The following is a 9,857-nucleotide window of genomic DNA, read 5'->3' on the forward strand; positions in this document are numbered from 1 at the left end:
AACAAATACCAACATTATTATTATTATTATTATTATTATTATTATTATTATTATTAACATCTGTCACTCCTGTAGACTGGAAGCTCATCGTAGCTTGACTTTGTTTTCTTTTGTCTCCCAAGCATTTAGTACCGTGCTCTGCAACAGCTGGAAGAGCACAGACATGGGAGTCAAAGGACCTGGGTTCTAATCCTGACTCTGTCGCAAATGTGACCTTGGGCAAATCACTTCACTTCTCCGGGTAGTTCCCTCATCTGTAAAATGGGGACAAATACCGTGAGCCCCAGAAGGGATGGGGACTGTGTCCAATCTGACTGCCTTGCATCTACCCCAGAGCTTAGCACAGTGCTGGGCACATAGTAAGCGTTGTAACAAATACCACCATTATTATTATTACTCAATAATAATAACGGTGTTTATTCAATCAATCGTATTTATTGAGTGCTGTGTGTGAAGCACCGTACTAAGCACTTGGGAGAGTACAATAGAACAACATAACAGACACGATCCCTGCCCACAGTGAGCTTACGGTCTAGAGGGGGAGAGAGACGGTAATATAATATATTAATGTAAATAAATTACATACATGCTGTGTGGCTGGGAGGGGGGAAGGAATAAAGGGAGCAAGTCAGGGGGACGTGCAGAAGGGAGCACTTACTATGTGTGCAGCAATCAATCAATCAATCAATCAATCGTATTTATTGAGCGCTTACTGTGTGCAGAGCACTGTACTAAGCGCTTGGGAAGTACAGGTTGGCAACATATAGAGACAGTCCCTACCCAACAGTGGGCTCACAGTCTAAAAGGGGGAGACAGAGAACAAAACCAAACATACTAACAAAATAAAATAAATAGAATAGATATGTACAAGTAAAATAAATAAATAGAGTAATAAATGTACAAACATATATACATATATACAGGTGCTGTGGGGAAGGGAAGGAGGTAAGATGGGGGGGATGGAGAGGAGGATGAGGGGGAGAGGAAGGAAGGGGCACTGTAGTAAGTGCTTGGGAGCGTACAATACAACATAATGTGCAAGCGCGTTCCCTGCCCGAAATGAGTTTACGGACTAGGCGGGGGGACAGACGGACAGACAAGACATCTGCACCCAGTGAGCGCTCAGTACGTAGAATTAATGGACTGACTGACTGTGGCCTAGTGGACAGAGCCCAGGCCTGGGATTCAGAAGGTCATGGGTTCTATTCCTGGCTCTGCCACTTGTCTGCTGTGTGACCCTGGGCAAGTCACTTCACTTCTCTCGGCCTCAGTTCCCTCATCTGGAAAATGGGGATGAAGACCGTGAGCCCCACAGGGGACAGGGATTGTTTTCAACCCAACTATCTCGGGAAGCAGCGTGGCTCATTGGAAAGAGCACGGGCTTTGGAGTCAGAGGTCATTGGTTCAAATTCCGGCTCCGCCAATTGTCAGCCGTGTGACTTTGGGCAAGTCACTTAACTTCTCTGGGCTTCAGTTACCTCATCTGTAAAATGGGGATTAAGACTGTGGGCCCCAGGTGGGACAACCTGATCACCTTTTCATTCATTCATTCATTCAATCATATTTATTGAGCGCTTACTGTGTGCAGAGCAGTGTACTAAGCACTTGGGAAGTACAAGTCGGCAACATACAGAGACGGTCCCTACCCAACAACGGGCTCACAGTCTAGAAGGGGGAGACAGACAACAAAGCAAAACATGTGGACAGGTGTCAAGTCGTCAGAACAAATAGAATTAAACCTAAATGCACATCATTAACAAAATAAATAGAATAGTAAGTATGTACAAGTAAATAGTAATAGTAAATATGTCTGCCTCCTCAGACCGTGAGCCCCGTGTGGGACAGGGACTGTGTCCAACCTGGCATCTACCCCAGCACTCATTCATTCCTTCATTCTATCATATTTTCTGAGCGCTTACTCTGTGCAGAACACTGTACTAAGCACTTGGGAGAAGACATCTGAACAATAAACAGGCACATTCCCTGCCGATGATGAGCTGACAGTTCATTCTTTCATTCAATTTAATCCTACTTCTTGAGCGCTAACTGTGGGCAAGCTACTGTACCAAGCACTCGGGAGAGGATGATACAACAATAAACGGACACATTCCCTGCCCACAGTGAGCTCACCTTCTACGGGGGAGATGGACATCAATGCGAATAAATAAATATCTTAAATCACCCCCAAAATAAAAAACCGCCCCTAATGCTCATCGTGGATGGGAAATGCGGCGGCTTAACTCTGTTGTAATGTCCTCTCCCAAGTGCTTGGTAGAGCGCTCTGCACATAGTAAATGCTCAAGAAATAGCCACTGATGACCGTCGGCCCCTGGCCCACATCCTTTCCCTGGCCCGAAATGCCCTCCCTCCACACATCCGCCAAACTAGCTTTCTTCCTCCTTTCAAAGCCCTACTGAAAGCTCACCTCCTCCAGGAGGCCTTCCCACACTGAGCCCCCTTTTTCCTCTCCTCCTCCCCCTCCATCGCCCCCCGACCTCTGCCCTACCTCCTTCCCCTCCCCAAAGCACCTGTATATATTTGTACAGATTTATTACTCTATTTATTCTACTTGTACATATTTACTACTCCGTTTTATTAATGATGTGCCTATAGCTATAATTCTATTTATTCTGACGGTTTTGACACCTGTCTACATGTTTTGCTTTGTCGGCCGTCTCCCCCCTTCTAGACTGTGAGCCTGCTGTGGGGTAGGGACTGTCTCTATATGTTGCCAACTTGTACTTCCGAAGCGCTTAGTCCAGTGCTCTGCACACAGTAAGCGCTCAGTAAATACGACAATGAATGAATGAATGAATGAGAGGGAGATGTGTACACATCTGTCTGGCTGAGGGGGTGGCAGGGCCTTACCTCGGTGGGGTAAAAGTAACAAATTCCGGCTCTGGTTGGATCCCCTTCTTCCTTCACCTTGGACCCGTCGTAAAGGAAAAAATAATTCCACCTGGAGAGAGACGGACGAGAGGGTCTCAGAACCAAGCGGTGTTTCCTTCCGCCCGTAGAGAGACCACGCAAGCCCCCCGACTTCCCTCCCCGCCTCCCGAGGGACTCAGCTTCAATCGATCAGGGTATTGATCGACTGATTTATTGACTGATTGATTGACTGAGCGCCTACTGTGTGCACGGCACTGGACTGAGAGCTTGGGAGAGTCTGATACACCAGAATTAGCAGGCAACTTTCCCCGACCATAACGAGCTACCAGTCCAGAGGGGGAGACAGACAGTCCTCTAAAATAAGAGATGGTTCAGTGGAGAGAGCGAGGGCCCGGGAGTCAGAAGGTCAGGGGTTCGAATCCCGGCTCCGCCACTCGTCTGCTGTGTGGCCTTGGGCAAGTCACGTCACTGGGCCTCAGTTACCTCAACTCTAGAATGAGGATGGAGACTGTGAGCCTCACGTGAGATAGTGACGGTGTCCAACCTGATTTGCTCGTATTCCCCCCACCAGCGCTTAGTACAGTGACTGGTGCATAGTAAGCGCTTAACAGATACCATCATGATTATTATTATAAAATAGAATTTAAAGAAAGTCAGACAATCATATTTACTGAGCACTTACTGTCTGCAGAGCTCTGTACTAAGTGCTTATATCTATTGTCCTCTCCCAAGGGCTCAGTACACTGCTCTGCACACAGAAAGTGCCTGGGAGAGGACAAAAGAAATAAGCGCTTAGTTCAGTGGTCTGCACACAGTAAGTGCTCAGTAAATGTGATTGACTGACTTTCCTCTCCCAAGCACTTTCTGTGTGCAGGGCATTGCACTGAGCGCTTGGGAGAGGACAACAGAAATAAGCACTTAGTTCAGTGCTCTGCACACAGTAAGCGCTCAGTAAATGTGACTGACTTTCCTCTCCCAAGCACTTTCTGTGTGCAGAACATTGTACTAAGCGCTTGGGAGAGGACAATAGAAATAAGCACTTAGTTCAGTGCTCTGCACACAGTAAGTGCTCCGTAAATGTGACTGACTGACTTTCCTCTCCCAAGCGCTCAGTACAAATAGAAAGTGCTCAATAAATACCTCTGAATGAAGGAACAATAAACGGACACATTCCTTGACCATCATGAGCTGACGGTGCAGAGAATGTATGTAACTGTTTTCAGAGTTTGGCGTTCAGACTTGGGCAAGCTCTATGGACTCCTCAGAGGAAAAGCAAGTGTCACCGGCAAAAATCCGGTCGCCCCTCTCTCCCCGGCGTTGAACACGGTCCTGCGGTACATGCCGCCCTTAACACACCCGGACCAGAGGGGCCCGACTGCAGAGTGGACCGTCCCCTCCACACACACAAATCCCCCCGGGCTCCATGGCTCTTCCGAGAAGGCGCCTGCCCGCACGCTGCGCGCTCGGCAACCCGTTGCCCTGTGTAGCCCAGGCCGGGCCGCCCACCCTACCGCTGCTAGCCACACCGGGGCAACGCCAAACACCTCGGCCATGGCTTGAGGATGAAGAGGTGGCAGACTCGGGAGAAGGCATCACAGTCCTCTAGACTGGAAATGGGCTGCGGGCAGGGCAGGTGTCCACCGACTCTGTTATAGCGTCATCCCCCAGGCGCTTAGTACGGGTGCTCTGTGCACAGTATGGGCTCAATACCTTCCACTGACTGACTGGCTGAAACCCAGTGAGGGCTCAGGGCTCTGAAAACACTGATTGCGTACAAAGCCACGGCCCAGTTTGGGGGCCACCACCTCTACCCCGGCCACAACCATCACTCCGCCAATCAGCGCAACGGCCAGAGGCAGCAGGGGCCCGGGCGAAGCGCCCGGGGACCAGAGTGACGCTCCGGGTGGCCTCGTCCTTCCCCGTCCCGGGGCGCTGCCCGGTGTTTCGGTGCTCAAAGGGGCACCCCTCCGTCACCCCACGGTCCCCCCCGCCTCTCGGCTCTCCGGTGCTCTGCTTTGTCTCTCAGAAGACTACGCGCTCAACGGCTTTCGGCGGGTCAGACGTCTACCCCCAACTCCTCCGGCTCCGCCGCTCACCCGCTCCGTCACCTCGGCCAAGTCGCCAGGCAAGCCCAAGGAGGCTGGTTGTGTCATTCATTCGTTCAAACTTACCAAGCGCTTACCACGTGCGGGGCACTGTACTAAGCGCTTGGGAGAGGACACTGCAACAACAAACAGACGCGTTCCCTGCCCGCAGCCACTCACCAGTGTCCCGATTCCGCTTCTCCTTCTGCCGAGACCCAGGTGGCCATTTATGAGCGTTTCCTGTGACTTTCCTGCGGTGACGGCGAGGGCCGTCTCTCCCAACTAAGTCATTCTCCTGACACAGGCCTTCCGATCGAGGCGGCTCAGACGCCTCGCCTTCCTCCGGCGAGCAAGTTCTCCCTCCTCCACCCGCTCGGGACGACCCGGTTACCGGGGTCCGGGGTGAAGGAAAAGTCAGAGAGGGCACGTATCTGAGCCCTTCCTCAGATACGGAAAAATTCCCAGACGCGGTGTCCCGGGAGGGTGAAGTCAACTACGATGGAGAAGGAGGCCCAGAGTCCAATAGACGGTTCTGGGCCCGGTGAGGAAGCCTGGAGCCAAAAGCGGCAGTGGTTCCGATCGGGGCCGGCTCCAAAAGGAAGGGGAATCGGGGTTTCCCGGTCGAGGCCCCGTGGCGGCGGCGGATAATGTCCCAGCCCCGGTGGGAGATGGCTTCATCCACGCAGGGTCAGCCGATGGAGAGGCTCAGTCTGACCACGATCCCTCTGGACAAGAGACGAGACACGAGTGAGCGGACCTCGTGAGGCAGCCCGGTAATCACAATGGTGGTGTTGTCTATCTCCCCCTTCTAGACTGTGTGGTGGGGAGGGACCGTCTCTATACGTTGCCGACTTGTAATAATAATAATAATAATAATGATGGCATGTGTTAAGCGCTTACTATGTGCAAAGCACCGTTCTAAGCGCTGGGGGGGATATAAGGTGATCAGGTTGTCCCGTGTGGGGCTCACGGTCTTAATCCCCATTTTACAGATGAGGTAAATCAATCGATAGTATTTATTGAGCGCTTACTGTGTGCAGAGCACCGTACTAAGCGCTTGGGAAGTCCAAGTTGGCAACATAGAGAGACAGTCCCTACCCAACAGGGGGCTCACAGTCTAAAAAATGAGGTAAATGAGGCGCAGAGAAGTGAAGGGACTTGCCCAAAGTCACCCAGCTGACAGTTGGCGTAGCCGGGATCTGAACCCATGACCACTGACTCCCAAGCCCGCCCTCTTTCCACTGAGCCGCGCTGTACTTCCCAAGGGCTTAGTACGGTGCTCTGCACACAGGAAGCGCTCAATAAATACGAATGAATGGATGAATAGGGACTGTCTCTGTTGCTGACTTGTACTTCCCAAGCGCTTAGTCCAGTGCTCTGCACACAGTAAGTGCACGATAAATACGATTGAATGAATGAATGAATGAATGGAGACCGTCTCTCTATGTTGCTGACTTGGACTTCCCAAGTGCTTAGTCCAATGCTCTGCACACAGTAAGTGCTCAATAAATACGATGGAATGAATGAATGCTGAGTGTCATTCTAAACTCTGGGGAGGATCAGGTTGCCCCACGAGGGGCTCCCAGTCTTCATCCCCATTTGACAGATGAGGGAACTGAGGCCCACAGAAGGGAAGTGATTTGGCCAAGGTCACCCAGCAGACCAGTGGCGGAGTCGGGATTCGAACCCACGACCTCTTGACACCCCAGCCCGGGCTTTCTACTATGCCCCGCTGCTCCTCTCCTACGGAGGGTCTGAGGGGAGTGGGGAGGCCCCGGCCTCTGAGGAGGCAGTGTTGTCTAACGGTTAGCGCCTGGGCCCAGAAGTCCAAAGGCCCTGGGTTCTAATTCAGACCCCGCCACCTGTGTGTTGGGAGCCCTCGGCCTTGTCACTTCCCTTCTTTTCCTGAGCAGCGTGGCTCAGTAGAAAAAACCCGGGCTGGGGAGTCAGAGGTCGTGGGTTCGAATCCCAGCTCCGCCGCTTATCAGCTGTGTGATTTTGGGCACGTAATAATAATAATACTGATAGCATTTATTGAGCGCTTGCTATGTGCAAAGCACTGTTCTAAGCGCTGGGGAGGTTACAAGGTGATCAGGTTGTCCCACTGGGGGCTCACAGTCTTCATCCCCAGTTTACAGATGAGGTAACAGGCGCAGAGAAGTGAAGTGACTTGCCCAAAGTCACACAGCTGACAAGTGGCGGAGCCGGGATTTGAACCCATGACCTCTGACTCCAAAGCCCGGGCTCTTTCCACTGAGCCACGCTGCTTTGGCACATCACTTCACTTCTCTGGGCCTCAGTGACCTCACCTGTAAAATGGAGGTTAAGACTGTGCACCCCACGCGGGACAACGTGATGACCTTGTATCCTCCCCAGTGCTTAGAACAGCTTAAGCGCTTAATAAATGCCATCATTATTATTATTATCACTTCACTTCTCTGGGCCTCAGTGACCTCATCTGTAAAATGGGGGTTAAGGCTGTGCACCCCATGTGGGACAACCTGATCACCTTGCACCCTCCCCAGTGCTTAGAACAGTGCTTCGTATATAGTAAGCACTTAATAAATGCCATCATTATTATTATTATCACTTCACTTCTCTGGGCCTCAGTGACCTCATCTGTAAAATGGGAGTTAAGACTGTGCATCCCACGTGGGACAACCTGATGACCTTGTATCCTCCCCAGCACTTAAAACAGTGCTTGGCACATAGTAAGCGCTTAATAAATGCCATCATTATTACTATTATTATCACTTCACTGGGCCTCAGCGACCTCCTCTGTAAAATGGGGGTTAATAATAATAATAACGTTGGCGTTTGTTGAGCGCTTACTATGTGCCAAGCACTGTTCTAAGCGCTGGGGTGGATACAAGGTCATTAGGTTGTCCCACGTGGGGCTCACAGTCTTCATCCCCATTTTATAGATGAGGGAACTGAGGCCCAGGGAAGTGAAGTGACTTGCCCAAAGTCACACAGCTGACAAGTGGCGGAGCCGGGACTTGAACCCACGACCTCTGATGCCAAAGCCCGGGCTCTTTCCACTGAGCCACGCTGCTTCCCCAAGACTGTGCGCCCCACGTGGGACAACCTGATCACCTTGTAGCCTCCCCAGTGCTTAGAACAGTGCTTGGCACATAGTGAGCGCTTAACAAATACCACCATTATTATTATTCTCTGGGCCCTGGGGCCTAGCCCAGCCCCCGGGGGAGGTCAGTACAGTGGCTGGGCCATAGTGAGTGTTCGCCGGCCTGCGCAAGGCCTGGGGGTTGGGAGGGGCGGCGGTGTACTGAGGGGCCGGGAGCGTCCAATACAGTGTGATGACCGTCTCTATGTGTTGACAACTTCTACTTCCCAAACGCTTAGTACAGTGCTCTGCACACAGTAAGCGCTCAATAAATACGTTGAATGAATGATGACCATGAGATGAAGAGATGAGGAGAAGCATTGTGGCTCAGTGGAAAGAGCCCGGGCTTTGGAGTCAGAGGTCGTGGGTTCAAATCCCGGCTCCGCCACTTGTCAGCTGTGTGACCTTGGGCAAGTCCCTTCACTTCTCTGGGCCTCAGTTCCCTCATCTGTAAAATGGGGATTAAAATTGTGAGCTCCCCCGTGGGGCAACCTCATCACCTTGTAACCTCCCCAGTGCTTAGAACAGTGCTTTGCATAGTAAGCGCTAAACAAACGCCATTAAAAAAAATAATAAATGAGGATGAAGACCGTGAGCCCCCAATAGGACAACCTGATCACTTTGTAACCTCCCCAGCACTTAGAACAGTGCTTCGCACATAGTAAGCGCTTAACAAATGCCATTAAAAAAAATAATGAATGGGGATGAAGACTGTGAGCCCCCAGTGGGACAACCTGATCACTCTGTAACCTCACCAGCACTTAGAACAGTGCTTTGCACATAGTAAGCGCTTAACAAATGCCATTAAAAAAAATAATGAATGATGATGAAGACTGTGAGCCCCCAGTGGGACAACCTGATCACTTTGTAACCTCCCCAGCACTTAGAACAGTGCTTTGCACATAGTAAGCGCTTAACAAATGCCATTAAAAAAAATAATGAATGGGGATGAAGACTGTGAACCCCCAGTGGGACAACCTGATCACTTTGTAACCTCCCCCAGCACTTAGAATAGTGCTTTGCACATAGTAAGCGCTTAACAAATGCCATTAAAAAAAATAATGAATAGGGATAAAGACTGTGAGCCCTCAGTGGGACAACCTGATCACCTGGTAACCTCCCCAGAGCTTAGAACAGTGCTTTGCACATAGTAACCGCTTAATAAATACCATTAAAAAAAAATAAATAGGGATGAAGACTGTCAAATGGGGATGAAGACTGTGAGCCCCTAGTGGGACAATGTGATCACCTTGTAACCTCCCCAGCGCTTAGAACGGTGCTTTGGACATAGTAAGCACTTAATAAATACCATTAAAATAAATAAATAAATGGGGATAAGGACTGTGAGCCCCCAGTGGGACAACCTGATCACCTTGTAACATAGTAATAGTAAGCTTCACAGAGTAAGCGCTTAACGAATGCCATTAAAAAAATAAATAAATGGGGATGAAGACTGTCAAATGGGGATGAAGGTTGTGAGCCCCCAGTGGGACAACCTGATCACTTTGTAACCTCCCCAGCGCTTAGAACAGTGCTTCGCACATAGTAAGCGCTTATAATGAATGCCATCCTTATAACGAGATGACGTAGCAGCTCCCTACCTGGGCGCGGGGCGGGCCTGGCTTTAAGGCCGCGGGGTCAGAGGTCACGGGAGCCCGTGGGCCGGCGTCGCCTCAGGCCCGCGCGCACGCGCGCGGTCGCCCGCCGATGACGTCGCAGACCAGGCGGACGCGGCGCCCGGTGATGACGTAGGGGAGGGC

General features: G+C 50.9%; 1 protein-coding gene across 1 annotated transcript in view; it reads right to left on the minus strand.

Moving 5' to 3' along the window:
• The window catches only part of HPS4 (HPS4 biogenesis of lysosomal organelles complex 3 subunit 2), a 29,676-nt gene extending 19,937 nt beyond the window's left edge, over window positions 1-9,739 (minus strand). The window contains exons 1-3 of the mRNA XM_038762384.1: window positions 9,699-9,739; window positions 5,154-5,698; window positions 2,869-2,959 (exon numbers count right to left, since the gene is read on the minus strand). Coding sequence (XP_038618312.1) covers window positions 2,869-2,959; window positions 5,154-5,200 — 138 coding nt within the window. The 5' untranslated portion in view covers window positions 5,201-5,698; window positions 9,699-9,739. The remainder of the gene's footprint in view (window positions 1-2,868; window positions 2,960-5,153; window positions 5,699-9,698) is intronic.
• Window positions 9,740-9,857: the final 118 nt, after the last annotated feature.

The sequence above is a fragment of the Tachyglossus aculeatus genome, chromosome 21 (genome assembly GCF_015852505.1).
Source record: "Tachyglossus aculeatus isolate mTacAcu1 chromosome 21, mTacAcu1.pri, whole genome shotgun sequence".
NCBI lineage: Eukaryota > Metazoa > Chordata > Mammalia > Monotremata > Tachyglossidae > Tachyglossus > Tachyglossus aculeatus.